This window comes from Triticum aestivum, chromosome 2D, assembly GCF_018294505.1.
Source record: "Triticum aestivum cultivar Chinese Spring chromosome 2D, IWGSC CS RefSeq v2.1, whole genome shotgun sequence".
Lineage (NCBI taxonomy): Eukaryota > Viridiplantae > Streptophyta > Magnoliopsida > Poales > Poaceae > Triticum > Triticum aestivum.
In genome coordinates, this window is record NC_057799.1 from 181,426,925 (window position 1) to 181,442,577 (window position 15,653).

Consider the following 15,653-nt stretch of genomic DNA (forward strand, 5'->3'; position numbering starts at 1 on the left):
CATGAACAAAAAGCAAAACGAAAAACAAAACCCGACCACGAAGGGAATATCATAGCACATAGCCGAAAATGGCAAGAGTTGGAGTTACAAATATGGAAAGTTACATCCGGGGTGTTACATTTAATTAATAATTAATTGCACACTTTAAATAAAAAATTAATTGCACGTATTACCATCCCAACACCACGACCATATTGGAAGTCGTACTTGTCCGTTTTCTCCGCTGCCTCTTCTGTCCAGTTCCTCATCAAGGGGCTCAACAGCGCTAACGGATCATACCGCGGACCTGTCATTGGCTGCACCTTCTCCCAATATAGATACTGCTAAACAAAAAAAATCACTTATCACGTGTTACACTATTATTACATAATATAAATTTTCAACTTAAGAAATATATCATACCTGCAGAAGTGCTAGGTTGCCACATGGCCATTCCCTAACACGGCCGGGCTGCAAGACCATACCAATCTCCAACAAACAAAACCGCAAAGTGAATGCGTTCCAGTTGAACTTTTTTTTATCGACCTGACATCTTGCACTAGCGCATAATAATTCTTTGGTATGTACTCATCAGACACTGGTGCAATTATAGTCCCTAACAGGACGAGGAACGCCATCCGAACAAATTCATCGTCCGCATTTTTATTTCTCACAATCTTCTGAATGAGATCATCAATCAAGATTTTACCAGTCTTTTTGTTAACAAAACTAACTGGAATTTTCTTTACTGCTTTCCCTTGGTCCATACTCAAAAAACTAGAAACATCCACTCCTTCGTTCTTCAAACCAAAAATAGCGAACACATCATCAAGCCTCAGTGAAATCAACCCTTTCTTTCCGGCTGCCTCTTGTACCATGAATTTTTTAGTACTTGGGTTGAAACCTTGAATCATAAGCGCAAGCAAATTATCACGCATCTTCACCGAAGGTATTCGTAACATGCCCTCCATCTCCGTTTCGTAAAATGTGAATCGCTGACTTGGTGTCAAATTATTAACAAGACTAACCCACTTTTCTATGGAACATCCAATCACGCCATCGATGTCCATACTGCATATAATAATATCTATGTGACGTTGCATGCAGCTGAGATGTTATATTAGAATGAAACATATTCAAAGATATACCTATCTGACGGCGACCAGTGTGGGCAGCGGCGGGCGCTGACGGCGAGCAGTGCGGGTGACGGCGTGCGCTGACGGTGACCCGTGTGCCTGACGACGGGGGCTGACGGCGACCAGTTCGGGCGATGGCGGGCGCTGACGACGACCAATGCGGGTGACGACGGGCGTTGACGGCGACCAGTGTGGGGTGACGGCGGGCGTTGACGGCGACCAGTGTGGGGTGACGGCGGGCGGAATCAGATCGGGCGCGTCGTCGACACGTACGAGGTGGAAAGGGCACGCACGACGTTGATTGGGCACCGACGTCCGAGATTGTCGGAAATATTCCCTCAGATAGCGATGGCTCATGGAGATATTTACTGCGTCGGGCCCGCAGTGATCAGTTTGCAATCAATACCCACCCGACGTGATATAACCGTCGGTCGTGCTTTTGTCCTACACCGGTCGAGCTTTTCTAATTCAATTTTAATAAGCGTCTTTCTGTAATTAACTCTATTTGGAGGAGATGTAGGATCAATATAGTCAGTGCATCTCTCCTTCGCATCCGCCAAACGGGCCCATTTTTTTCACGTGCGTTCGTTGTGGATTTCGTTCATTTTTGGCGTGGGGTGCCCGGGCGGGGCCCAATACGCGCTGCCGAAAGTTGGGTGCATTCCGTGAAACCGCTCAGGTACTTGGTGAGGAAGGGGGTGGTTTCGGTATGGGCGGAGGGGACCCTCGGGCGCACGTCTCTCCTTCGCATCCGCCAAACGGGCCCATTTTTTCCACATGCTACAGTGACCATGCAGGGCACACACGCAAAAATTTGTCGTGTTTGGAGGCTCTATGTAATTTCTACGATTTTCCGGGCTGAAAACCCCTAAAATACTACCCGGACATAACGCAACGTGCGTTCGTTGTTGGATTTCGTTCATTTTTGGCGTGGGGTGCCCGGTCGGGGCCCCACACGCGCTGCCGAAACTTGGGTGCATGCCATGAAACCGCTCAGGTACTTGGTGTGGAAGGGGTGGTTTCAGTATGGGCGGAGGGGACCCTCGGGCGCACGTCTCTCCTTCGCATCCGCCAAACGGGCCCATTTTTTTCCACGTGCGTGACCATGCAGGGCACGCACGCAAAAATTTGTCGTGTTTCGAGGCTCTATGTAATTTCTACGATTTTCTGGGCCGAAAACCCCTAAAATACTGCCCGGACGTGACGCAACGTGCGTTCGTTGTCGGATTTCGTTCATTTTTGGTGTGGGGTGCCCGGGCGGGGCCCCACACGCGCTACCGAAAGTTGGGTGCACTCCGTGAAACCGCTAAGGTAATTGGTGTGGAAGGGGGTGGTTTCGGTATGGGCAGAGAGGACCCTCGGGCGCACGTCTCTCCTTCGCATCCGCCAAACGGGCCCATTTTTTTCCACGTGCTACAGTGACCATGCAGGGCACGCACGCAAAAATTTGTCGTGTTTCGAGGCTCTATGTAATTTCTACGATTTTCCGGGCCGAAAACCCCTAAAATACTGCCCGGACGTGATGCAACGTGCGTTCGTTGTCGGATTTCGTTCATTTTTGGCGTGGGGTGCCCGGGCAGGGCCCCACACGCGCTGCCGAAAGTTGGGTGCATTCCGTGAAACCGCTCAGGTACTTGGTGTGGAAGTGGGTGGTTTCGGTATGGGCGGAGGGGACCCTCGGTCGCACGTCTCTCCTTCGCATCTGCCAAACGGGCCCATTTTTTTCCACGTGCTACAGTGACCATGCAGGGCACGCACGCAAAAATTTGTCGTGTTTCGAGGCTCTATGTAATTTCTACGATTTTCCGGGCCGAAAACCCCTAAAATACTGCCCGGACGTGACGCAACGTGCGTTCGTTGTCGGATTTCGTTCATTTTTGGTGTGGGTGCCCGGGCGGGGCCCCACACGCGCTACCGAAAGTTGGGTGCATTCCGTGAAACCGCTCAGGTACTTGGTGTGGAAGGGGGTGGTTTCGGTATGGGCGGAGGGGACCCTCGGGTGCACGTCTCTCCTTCGCATCCGCCAAACGGGCCCATTTTTCTCCACGTGCTACAGTGACCATGCAGGGCACGCACGCAAAATTTTGTCGCGTTTCGAGGCTCTATGTAATTTCTATGATTTTCCGGGCCGAAAACCCCTAAAATACTGCTCGGACGTGACGCAACGTGCGTTCGTTATCGGATTTCGTTCATTTTTGGCGTGGGGTGCCCGGGCAGGGCCCCACACACGCTGCCTAAAGTTGGGTGCATTCCGTGAAACCACTCAGGTACTTGGTGTGGAAGGGGGTGGTTTCTGTATGGGCGGAGGGGACCCTCGGGCGCACGTCTCTCCTTCGCATCCGCCAAACGGGCCCATTTTTTTCCACGCACTACAGTGACCATGCAGGGCACGCACGCAAAAATTTGTCGCGTTTCGAGGCTCTATGTAATTTCTACGATTTTCCGGGCCGAAAACCCCTAAAATACTGCCCGGACGTGACGCAACGTGCGTTTGTTGTCGGATTTCATTCATTTTTCGCGTGGGGTGCCCAGGCTGGGCCCCACACGCGCTGCCGAAAGTTGGGTGCATTCCGTGAAACCACTTAGGTACTTGGTGTGGAAGGGGGTGGTTTCGGTATGGGCGGAGGGGACCCTCGGGCGCACGTCTCTCCTTGGCATCCGCCAAACGGGCCCTTTTTTTCACATGCTACAGTAACCATTCAGGGCACGCACACAAAAATTTGTCGCGTTTCGAGGCTCTATGTAATTTCTACGATTTTCCGGGCCGAAAACCCCTAAAATACTGCCCGAACGTGACGCAACGTGCGTTCGTTGTCGGATGTCGTTCATTTTTGGCGTGGGGTGCCCTGGCGGGGCCCCACACGCGCTGCCGAAAGTTGGGTGCATTCCATGAAACCGCTCAGGTACTTGGTGTGGAAGGGGGTGGTTTCGGTATGGGCGGAGGGGACCCTCGGGCGCACGTCTCTCCTTCGCATCCGCCAAACGGGCCCATTTTTTTCCATGTGCTACAATGACCATGCAGGGCACGCACGCAAAAATGTGTCGCGTTTCGAGGCTCTATGTAATTTCTACGATTTTCCGGGCCGAAAACCCATAAAATACTGCCCGGACGTGACGCAACGTGCGTTTGTTGTCGAGTTTCGTTCATTTTTGGCGTGGGGTGCCCGGGCGGGGCTCCACACGCGCTGCCGAAAGTTGGGTGCATTCCGTGAAACCGCTCAGGTACTTGGTGTGGAAGGGGGTGGTTTCAGTATGGGCGGAGGGGACCCTCGGGCGCACGTCTCTCCTTCGCATCCGCCAAACGGGCCGATTCTGTCACATGCTACAGTGACCATTCAGGGCACGCACGCAAAAATTTGTCGCGTTTCTAGGCTCTATGTAATTTCTACGATTTTCCGGGCCGAAAACCCCTAAAATACTGCCCGAACGTGACGCAACGTGCGTTCGTTGTCGGATGTCGTTCATTTTTGGCGTGGGGTGCCCGGGCGGGGCTCCACATGCGCTGCCGAAAGTTGGGTGCATTCCATGAAACCGCTCAGGTACTTGGTGTGGAAGGGGGTGGTTTCGGTATGGGCAGAGGGGACCCTCGGGTGCACGTCTATCCTTCGTATCCGCCAAACGGGCCCATTTTTTTCCATGTGCTACAATGACGATGCAGGGCACGCACGCAAAAAATTGTCGCGTTTCGAGGCTCTATGTAATTTCTACGATTTTCCGGGCCAAAAACCCCTAAAATACTGCCCGGACGTGACGCAACGTGAGTTCGTTGTCGGATTTCATAAATTTTTGGCGTGGGGTGCCCGGGCGGGGCCCCACACGCGCTGCCGAAAGTTGGGTGCATTTCTGAAACCGCTCAGGTACTTGGTGTGGAAGGGGGTGGTTTCGGTATGGGCGGAGGGGACCCTCGGGCGCACGTCTCTCCTTGGCATCCGCCAAACGGGCCCATTTTTTTCCACGTGCTACAGTGACCATGCAGGGCATGCACGCAAAAATTTGTCGCGTTTCGAGGCTCTATGTAATTTCTACGATTTTCCGGGCCGAAAACCCCTAAAATACTGCCCGGACGTGACGCAACGTGCGTTCGTTGTCGGATTTCGTTCATTTTTGGCGTGGGGTGCCCGGGCGGGGCCCTACACACGCTGCCGAAAGTTGGGTGCATTCCGTGAAACCGCTCAGGTACTTGGTGTGGAAGGGGGTGGTTTCGGTATGGGCGGAGGGGACCCTCGGGCGCACGTCTCTCCTTCGCATCCGCCAAACGGGCCCATTTTTTTCCCACGTGCTACAGTGACCATGCAGGGCACGCACGCAAAAGTTTGTCGCGTTTCGAGGCTCTATATAATTTCTACGATTTTCCGGGCCGAAAACCCCTAAAATACTGCCCGGACGTGCCGCAACATGCGTTCATTGTCGGATTTCGTTCAATTTTGGCGTGGGGTGCCCGGGCGGGGCCCCACACACGCTGCCGAAAGTTGGGTGCATTCCGTGAAACCGCTTAGGTACTTGGTGTCGAAGGGGGTGGTTTCGGTGTGGAAAGGTGTGTCCGGCACATCGTTTTTTTTCTATACCCTTCAAACATGCCCACATTTTTATATCGCATTGTATCTACATGAGAATAAAACTCTGTTATTTTTTTGGCGTCAACAGTCCGAGAACACTGTTATTTTTGGCGTCGACAGTCCGAAAACAGTGTATATAAACATTGAGTAGCTGCATTGAGCAATCCGGGGGCGGATCCCCTTGAGAGGATAAATATCTCATGAGCTAGTGAAAACACCGTTATTAATCAAAATTATTTCATACTAACTTTTTCAAAATAATTACGAATTCCCTCTTCTAATTTCGTCTTTCCTCTTCCTTTCTTCCTCTCTTCTTCTTTTCTCTTATATCATTTTTATTTTTCTTTCAATTTTCCCGATAAACTATTAAATTTTAATTTCTTTCGGCGGACTTTTATTTTATAAAATGATTCAAAATTTAAAAACTTTTCCACAATATTCCATAATAATTTTCATCAAAATTTCATTCCAACATAAATATAGTTCATTAAACCTTACGACGGTTCATTTTACATTAGAACATAAAAAAACTTAATTAAACAGGACCTAAGCGAAATTAATTAAACATAACTGGACCTAATCTAAACCTAATCTACTCGTCGTCGGAGGCGGCGATGTCCACGATCTCGCCCGCACCACCGTCATCGTCGTCGTCGCTGCTGCTCTTGCCGCCGTCGTCCCAGTCCCGGCGCCGTCCTCCACCGGAGCTGCCTGCGCCTGTACCGCACCGATGCCGGCCGCCGCATCCAGTGCGGCCTGCAGCTCGGCGGCCTCTGCTGCAGCCGCCATAGCCGGCCGCCGCATCCAGTGCGGCCTGCAGCTCGGCGGCCTCTGCTGCAGCCGCCATAGCCGCCGCGGCCGCCGCTTCTGCCTGCGACGCCCGCAGTGCGATGAGGTAGCCGGGGTAGTCGTCGGGGTCGCCGTCCTCGCGCAGCGCGAACTGCTCCGGCGGGATCTCGACGGCGGGAGGGGAGGCGGGCGCAGCGAGGGCGGGCACCGGATGGCGGGACGAGCTTGGAGGTGGCGTGGCCGCAGCGGGGCAGACGACGAGCCGCCCGGGGCCGACGACGAGCCGCCCGGGCCAGACGACGAGCCGCCCGGTCGCAACTCCCGATGAGCCTTCGCGACGACTCTCCAGTAGTCCTTCCCCTTCCAGAACCTAGTGCGGCCGACGATGTTCCAGCGGCCGCCCTCGTGCCGGCGGAGCTCATCCCGCGACGCGCCGGGCCCCCTCGTCGGGTACCCGTCGGCGGTCATGCGGAAGGCGTGCGGCAGACGGCAGCCCGGCGGCACCATCAGCCCGACCCGGATGAGCTCGTCAGTCTCCGGCGTGCTCAAGCTAGTCGGCCACGAGCCACCACTGCCGTCGCTGCCGTCGGATGCCATGCAGGCCGCCGAGAAGGGAGGGCGTCGTCGTCGCTGGAGTGCGTCGGTGGGTGAGGTGAGTGGGGTGAGACGCGCCGACTGGGGTGGGGAGGCAGACGGGAGGGGAGCGGAGTGTTTATGAACGGGCGTCGGTGGGTGGGGGAGGCAGACGGGTAGGTGACCGACGCCGCGGCTTAACGCCGGCATTAATGGCGTCTCGGGGGCGGCGGCCGCCGCGGGAACCGCCCTTGACCGACGCCACGACGGCACGCAACCATCCGTCCACACGTCGTGTCGTAATTTTTTTCGTTTTTTTTCTCCCTCGCCGACACCACGTCGCCACGCAAACGCCGCTCGACAGGTCGCGTCGTCTTTTTTTTTCTTTGACCATGACTGGTCGTCGTCGTACGTACGCGGACGGCCGCGTATACGGGCAGTCGACGTACAGCCCCATCGCGCGGGTACCGCCCCGTCGCACGGGCGGCGGCTTTTTATGTGATAGGACAATCCTACCTTTTTAATGAAGGGGTATGAAGCGATCTCAGCCGTTGTTGTATTTAGGGGTTGTAAGTGAGTCTAACATTCCAAAGTTTACTTTGTCAGAAGCACCGTAGCCGACTCTGCCCAAATTCCTAGCCCTTCTGGTAACAATGTACAGCGGTTAAAAGAACAAGTTAAAATGTTAATCGGTGAATGATCACCCTGTGCAGGATCCAGAATTACATATGACCACAAACTAATGCATGCAACAGAAACCAGCGCACAAGCACACGGCACACACGAATGACTTCTGATCATGGCGACGTACAGCTACCGTCCGGCTCTGATCAAGACATTACAATGAGCAGGGACATGACAGCTGCGCTGGCCGCGACGAGTGCCCCCTGTGCGGCAGTAGCAACGGCGGCGGAGCTCTTGCCCTCCTCGCCCGGCTGGACCTGCGGGACGTCCTCAGGGCATTTGAGCCCCAGGTTGTCCCCCTTGCATGTATTGGCGAAGAGCCCCGCCGGGTACTTGCCGTAGAGGTGGATGAGGCTGAACATGGTGGCGGCGCAGTTGGTGGCGAGGTCGTTGATGTAGGTGTCGTAGGGGCACGCGAACTCCGCGAGCGCCGCGCAGCACAGCGCCGGCTGGTACAGGGGGCCCTTGCACTTGCTCGTGATGAGGGTGTAGTTGGCCCCCTCGAAGGTCACCGGGCATTCTGCGCGGGAGATCCATGTCAGCCGGTCCATTCCACGTACGAGCCTCGCGGGACGTAGGAGGGAGCGAACGCAAAAGTTGGATTTACTTACCCTTCTTGGCCTGCAGCAAGCTCCGGCCGTGCGAGTGCGACTGGAGCGCGTCATCTGCATCCACGGGGCGCAGCGGCAGATCGGTCAGATGATCAAACCACGGATCAAGAATGCCGAATCACGTCAATCAAAATAATAATACGGGAATCAAGTGCCGTAACGAGGATGACCGTGGACCAACTTGAGATGAATCCGGCGGCGGCGAAGCCGGCGACGACGGCGAGAACGGCGGCGCGCAGCATCAGGACCCTATCCAGCTCCAGAACCATGTTGATTTTGTGGCCGCCTCCTCCCTGGCCACCGAGGCTTCCCTAGCTCCAGGCCGCGCGCCTCTTCCGGTCGGTCTCGGGATCAATGGCAGAGGGAGGCAATGGGCGCAGAGGGCGGTGAGGAGAGGTTAACGGTGGCACCGTAGAGAGGCAGGGAGAGACGAAGCGGTGGAGAGACGGATGGACGCGGAGGTGGGCAGAGGTTGGCGCCGGCGCGGCCCCGAGACAAACGGGAACGCGTTTAAAAATAGGCGTGGATTTGAACGGCTAGGAACGTCGTGGCCTGGACCTCGCGCCAATCTCTGCATGTTTTCTATTCAAGCCAAGTGACCACGGTCAGGGGTAGATTGTTGCACTTAACGCTACTGCCCTCCAATTTCTGCACGCAACAATAATAGTAGTAGACCTTGTGTAAAAACCGCTTCCTTGTTTTTTGGAAATGGGGGTACCCGGCCTCTGCATCATGACAATGCATGCAACCCTCTTATTAAAAAGTCTTGAAGTAGCACAAAGTCGTTAAAGTATTACAACTCGCAAAAGAAGCGGAAAAATAAAAGAAAAGTACATGCTCAAGATCACAACCGGTATGACAATGTAAAGGACAAGCTCCCTAGACTCCTATCCTATTATGCGACCGCCATCTGAACCGGTTGAATATAGCCCGTGCTACCATCTTCCACTGGTTGCACCCAGTAAACAAAGGCTCCCTGGAGTCCATAGGAGTGAGTAAGGACCACGTACGGATTCACGCAGTAGCTCTGAAGATAACCTACAAAAAAGTTAAAGTATGTTGTCTGTGAAAAATCATATCGTTCCTGCAATTCCATATAGCCATATGAGCGCACATATTCCAATCCGGATACGAGCCGCGGTGATAGTCTCAACCCCAGCTAACCACATTCCAAATAACGATTCAATGTCAACTGGAGGCGTAATATTAAAGGCTATATGAATTGTTCGCCAAAGCAATTTGGCAAGTGGGCATCTTAAGAATAAGTGTTGTATTGTTTCATCATGATCATAAAAACAACAACGTGAACTACCTACCCACCGCCTCTTTATTAAGTTATCTTTAGTGAGGATCACTTGCTTGTGGACGAACCACATAAAGATTTTAATACGCAAGGGAACCTTAACCTTTCAAATATGTAACGACCTCGAGATTGGGCCAGAATTAATCGGATCCATGTAGAAAGATTTCATCATAAACACCCCGTTTTTGGATAACTTCCACTGCAATGAATCAGGTTGGTTTGATAATTGAACCTCTATCAATCGCCGGACCAGGCGCATCCAGGCCGTCCATCGTTCACCAACTAATGCACGTCTGAACTGAATATTCAAGGGCGTGTTTGAAAGACTGTGCCTACGTAGTCTTCCTTACGTTGCACAATGTTATATAGGGTGGGATATTCTATGGCTAGGGGCTGATACGTCTCCGTCGTATCTATAATTTTTGATTGTTTCATGCCAATATTATACAACTTTCACATATTTTTGGCAACTTTTTATATGATTTATTGGACTAACCTATTGATCTAGTGCCCAGTGCCACTTCCTGTTTTCTGCATGTTTTTTGTATCGCAGAAAATCCATATCAAACGAAGTCCAAATGCAATAAATTTCATGAAGAATTATTTTGGAATATATGTGATTTTTGGGAGTTGGAATCACCGCAATCGGAGGCCCACATAGCCCACAAGATACCAGGGCGCGCTAGAGGCCCCTGGCGCGTGGTGGTGGGTTGTTCCCTCCTCGAACATCGGTTGGAGCCGTACTTCGGGCGCAAGGAAGCTTATATCCGGAAAAAAATCGTGTTAAAATATCAGCGCAATCGGAGTTACGGATCTCCGAAAATATAAGAAACAGTTTTCGGCCAGATCTGGGGAACGCGAAATAGAAAAGAACATAGAGGGAGATCCAATCTCAGAGGGGCTCCCGCCCGTCCGCCGCCATGGAGACCAAGGACCAGAGGGGGAACCCTCCTCCCATCTAGGGGGGATGCCAAGGAAGAAAAAGAAGGAGGGGGATCTCTCCCCCTTGCTTCTGGTGGCGCCGGAGTGCCACCGGGGCAATGATCGGGACGGCGATCTACGTCAACAATCTTGCTACCGTAAACACCAACTCTCTCCCCCTCTATGCAGCGGTGTAACACCTCTTCCCCCCCCCCCCGCTGTAATCTCTACTTAAACATGGTGCTCAACTCCATATGTTATTTTCCAATGATCTATGGCTATCCTATGATGTTTGAGTAGATCCATTTTGTCCTGTGGGTTAATCGTGATCTTGGTTGGTATGATTGTATATTTTATTTATGGTGCTGTCCTACGGTGCCCTCCATTCTCGTGCAAATGTGAGGGGTCCCCGCTGTAGGGTGTTGCAATATGTTCATGGTTCGCTTATGGTGGGTTGCGAGTGTCGGTGTCAAAACCGGCGGATCTTGGGTAGGGGGTCCCGAACTGTGCGTCTAAGGCGGATGGTAACAGGAGGCGGGGGACACGATGTTTACCCAGGTTCGGGCCCTCTCGATGGAGGTAATACCCTACTTCCTGCTTGATTGATCTTGATGATATGAGTACTACAAGAGTTGATCTACCACGAGATCGTAGAGGCTAAACCCTAGAAGCTAGCCTATGGTATGATTGTTGTTGTCCTACGGACTAAGCCCTCCGGTTTATATAGACACCGGAGGGGGCTAGGGTTACACAGAGTCGGTTACAACGGAGGAGATCTACATATCCGTATTGCCAAGCTTTCCTTCCACGCCAAGGAGAGTCCCATCCGGACACGGGTCGAAGTCTTCAATCTTGTATCTTCATAGTCCAAAAGTCCGGCCAAAGGATATAGTCCGGCCGTCCGAGGACCCCCTAATCCAGGACTCCGTCAGTAGCCCCTGAACCAGGCTTCAATGACGATGAGTCCGACGCGCAGATTGTCTTCGGCATTGCAAGGCGGGTTCCTCCTCCGAATACTCCATAGAAGATTTTGAACACAAGGATAGTGTCCGGCTCTGCAAAACACCGTAGAGAGAATAATATTTCCACAAATCTAATCTGCTGACAGCTTTTCATAACGTGACGTACTGCCGTGGTCTGGTCACGAGGAACCGCTTTTCTGAGCCTGCCACTGCACGTGTTGCGAGGCAGTTTTATTGGCACGTCCTGTCGAAGCAGAGATCGTGTCCCTTTTTTCACGGGATTCTCATCAATACGGGCGTGGGTAACCCCATCGTGCCTGCTGGTATGACTCCTCGATTTTAGGCAAGTTCCAAACGGCCACGCTGAGGACGCTTGATATTCACCCTCTTTATAAAGGGGCCAAGGCCTGTCCTTTTCTTCTCGCACTCAATCGAATCCTTCCCCCACCTCGAGTTCCAACACCCAAGGCTCAGGCTAGGCGCTTCGGACCTTCAGTCATGTCCGGATCCAACCTTCAAGGTCGGTGGATGCCCTCCTCTGTCACAAAGGAGGACATCAAGAAGCTAAGAGAAGCCAGGTATCTGACCGCCGAAATCTCGCACATGCTGCCTGCTGATAACCCACAAGTATAGGGGATCGCAACAGTTTTCGAGGGTAGAGTATTCAACCCAAATTTATTGATTCGACACAAGGGGAGCCAAAGAATATTCTGAAGTATTAGCAGTTGAGTTGTCAATTCAACCACACCTGGATAACTTAGTATCTGCAGCAAAGTATTTAGTAGCAAAGTAGTATGGAAATAACGGTAACGGTAGCAAAAGTAATATTTTTGGGTTTTGTAGTGATTGTAACAGTAGCAATGGAAAAGTAAATAAGCGAAGAACAATATGTGAAAAGCTCGTAGGCATTGGATCAGTGATGGAGAATTATGCCGGATGTGGTTCATCATGTAACAGTCATAACATAGGGTGACACAGAACTAGCTCCAATTCATCAATATAATGTAGGCATGTATTCCGAATATAGTCATACGTGCTTATGGAAAAGAACTTGCATGACATCTTTTGTCCTACCCTCCCGTGTCAGAGGGGTCCTAAGGGAAACTAAGGGATATTAAGGCCTCCTTTTAAAGCATTAACACATAGTGAATACATGAACTCCTCAAACTATGGTCATCACCGGGAGTGGTCCCGATTATTGTCACTTCGGGGTTGCCGGATCATAACACATAGTAGGTGACTATAGACTTGCAAGATAGGACCAAGAACTCACATATATTCATGAAAACATAATAGGTTCATATCTGAAATCATGACACTCGGGCCCTAGTGACAATCATTAAGCATAGCAAAGTCATAGCAACATCAATCTCAGAACATAGTGGATACTAGGGATCAAACCCTAACAAAACTAACTCGATTACATGATAGATCTCATCCAACCCATCACCGTCCAGCAAGCCTACGATGGAATTACTCATGCACGGCGGTGAGCATCATGAAATTGGTGATGGAGGATGGTTGATGATGACGACGGCGACGGATTCCCCTCTCCGGAGCCCCGAACGGACTCCAGATCAGCCCTCCCGAGAGGTTTTAGGGCTTGGTGGCGGCTTCGTATCGTAAAATGTGATGAATCCTTCTCTCTGATTTTTTTCTCCCTGAAAGTGAATATATGGAGTTGGAGTTGAGGTCGGTGGAGCGTCAGGGGGCCCACGAGGCAGGGGGCGCGCCCCCACCCTCGTGGACAGGGTGTGGGCCCCCTGACGTGGATTTTTCTTCCAATATTTTTCTTATTTTCCAAATAGATGTTCCGTGGAGTTTCAGGTCATTCCGAGAACTTTTGTTTCTGCACATAAATAACACCATGGAAAGTCTGCTGAAAACAGCGTCAGTCTGGGTTAGTTCCATTCAAATCATGCAAGTTAGAGTCCAAAACAAGGGCAAAAGTGTTTGGAAAAGTAGATACGACGGAGACGTATCAACTCCCCCAAGCTTAAACCTTTGCTTGTCCTCAAGCAATTCAGTTGATAAACTGAAAGTGATAAAGAAAAACTTTTACAAACTCTGTTTGCTCTTGTTGTTGTAAATATGTAAAGCCAGCATTCAAGTTTTCGGCAAAGATTATGACTAACCACATTCGCAATAACTCTTAGGTCTCATGTTTACTCATATCAATGGCATAATCAACTAGCGAGCCATAATAATAAATCTCGGATGACAACACTTTCTCAAAACAATCATGATATGATATAACAGGATGGTATCTCGCTAGCCCTTTCTGAGACAGCAAAACATAAATGCAGAGCACCTTTAAAGATCAAGGACTGTCTAGACATTGTAATTCATGGTAAAAGAGATCTAGTCATAGTCATACCCAATATAAATTAATAGTAATGGATGCAAATGACAGCAACGCTCTCCAGCTAGTGCTTTTTAATAAGAGGGTGATGACTCAACATGAAAGTAAATAGATAGGCCCTTCGCAGAGGGAAGCAGGGATTTGTAGAGGCGCCAGAGCTCGGTTTTGAAATAGAGATAAATAATATTTTGAGCGGCATACTTTCATTGTCAACATAACAACCAAGAGATGGCGATATCTTCCACGCTACACACATTATAGGCGGTACCCAAACAGAATGGTAAAGTTTATACTCCCCTTCCACCAACAAGCATCAATCCATGGCTTGCTCGAAACAACGAGTGCCTCCAACTAGCAACAGTCCCAGGGGGAGTTTTGTTTGCAATTATTTTGATTTAGTTTGCATAAAGCATGGGACTGGGCATCCCGGTGACCAGCCATTTTCTCGTGAATGAGGAGCGGAGTCCACTCCTCTTGAGAATAACCCGCCTAGCATGGAAGATACGGACAACCCTAGTTGATACATGAGCTATTCGAGCATACAAAACAGAATTTCATTTGAAGGTTTAGAGTTTGGCACATGCAAATTTACTTGGAACGGCAGGTAGATACCGCATATAGGAAGGTATAGTGGACTCATATGGAATAACTTTGGGGTTTAAGGGATTGGATGCACAAGCAGTATTCCCGCTTAGTACAAGTGAAGGCTAGCAAAAGACTGGGAAGCGACCAACTAGAGAACGACAACAGTCATGAACATGCATTAAAATTAATAAACATTGAGTACGAGCATGAGTAGGATATAATCCACCATGAACATAAATATCGTGAAGGCTATGTTGATTTGCTTCAACTACATGTGTGAACATGTGCCAAGTCGAGTCACTTAAATCATTCAAAGGAGGATACCACCCCACTATACCACATCACAACCATTTTAATAGCATGTTGGCACGCAAGGCAAACCATTATAACTCATAGCTAATCAAGCATGGCATAAGCAACTATGATCTCTAATTGTCATTGCAAACATGTTTATTCATAATAGGCTGAACCAGGAACAATGAACTCATCATATTTACAAAAACAAGAGAGGTCGAGTTCATACCAGCTTCTCTCATCTCAGTCAGTCCATCATATATCGTCATAATTGCCTTTCACTTGCACGACCGAACGATGTGAAAATAATAAGAGTGCACGTGCATTAGACTAAGCTGGAATCTGCGAGCATTCAATAAACAGGAGAAGACAAGGCAATATGGGCTCTTGGTTAAAATCAACAATAATGCATATAAGAGCCACTTCAACAATTTAATCATGATCTTCTCCTATCGACCCCCAAAGAAAAGAAAAGAAAATAAAACTATTTACACGGGAAAGCTCCCAACAAGCAAAAAGAAGAACGGGAAATATTTTTGGGTTTTCTTTTTAATTATTACTACTACAGCAAGAAAAGTAAACTAACTGAAAGCTACACTAATATTTTTCTTAAGGTTTATTAAACACATAGGAAGAAAGCAAGAAAAAGAAAATAAACTAGCATGGATATTACAGTGAAAGAGTATGAGCACCGACATCTAGCAATGAGTGTGTGAACATAAATGTAATGTCGGTGGGAAATACGTACTCCCCCAAGCTTAGGCTTTTGGCCTATGTTGGTTTATTGCCACGGATGGCCTGGCGGATATCCATAGTTGTAGTCGGGGTCGTACTGAGATGCAGCAACTATCGCCTCCTGAGCTGCAGCGTGGTGGCGAGCTGCCTCCGCTCTCCTCTC

At 50.3% G+C, this 15,653-nt stretch overlaps 1 protein-coding gene across 1 annotated transcript; it reads right to left on the reverse strand.

The window, feature by feature from the left end:
• Positions 1-7,647: 7,647 nt before the first annotated feature.
• LOC123049139 (GPI-anchored protein LLG1) lies at positions 7,648-8,805 on the reverse strand. The gene is made up of 3 exons (XM_044472128.1): positions 8,510-8,805; positions 8,329-8,382; positions 7,648-8,237 (listed from the first exon to the last, which is right to left on the reverse strand). The coding sequence occupies exons 1-3, from the start codon at positions 8,595-8,597 to the stop codon at positions 7,864-7,866; spliced, it is 516 nt and encodes a 171-aa protein (XP_044328063.1). The 5' UTR covers positions 8,598-8,805; the 3' UTR covers positions 7,648-7,863.
• Between the last annotated feature and the right edge of the window lie 6,848 nt (positions 8,806-15,653).

Bases quoted from the DNA above. Each gene is read 5' to 3' on its own strand.
- LOC123049139 (XM_044472128.1), bottom strand. From the start codon at position 8,597: ATGGTTCTGGAGCTGGATAGGGTCCTGATGCTGCGCGCCGCCGTTCTC. The intron at 8,383-8,509 runs GTTGGTCCACGG...CCGTGGATGCAG, and splicing joins CGCCGCCGGATTCATCTCAA to ATGACGCGCTCCAGTCGCAC. The intron at 8,238-8,328 runs GTAAGTAAATCC...TCTCCCGCGCAG, and splicing joins CTTGCTGCAGGCCAAGAAGG to AATGCCCGGTGACCTTCGAG.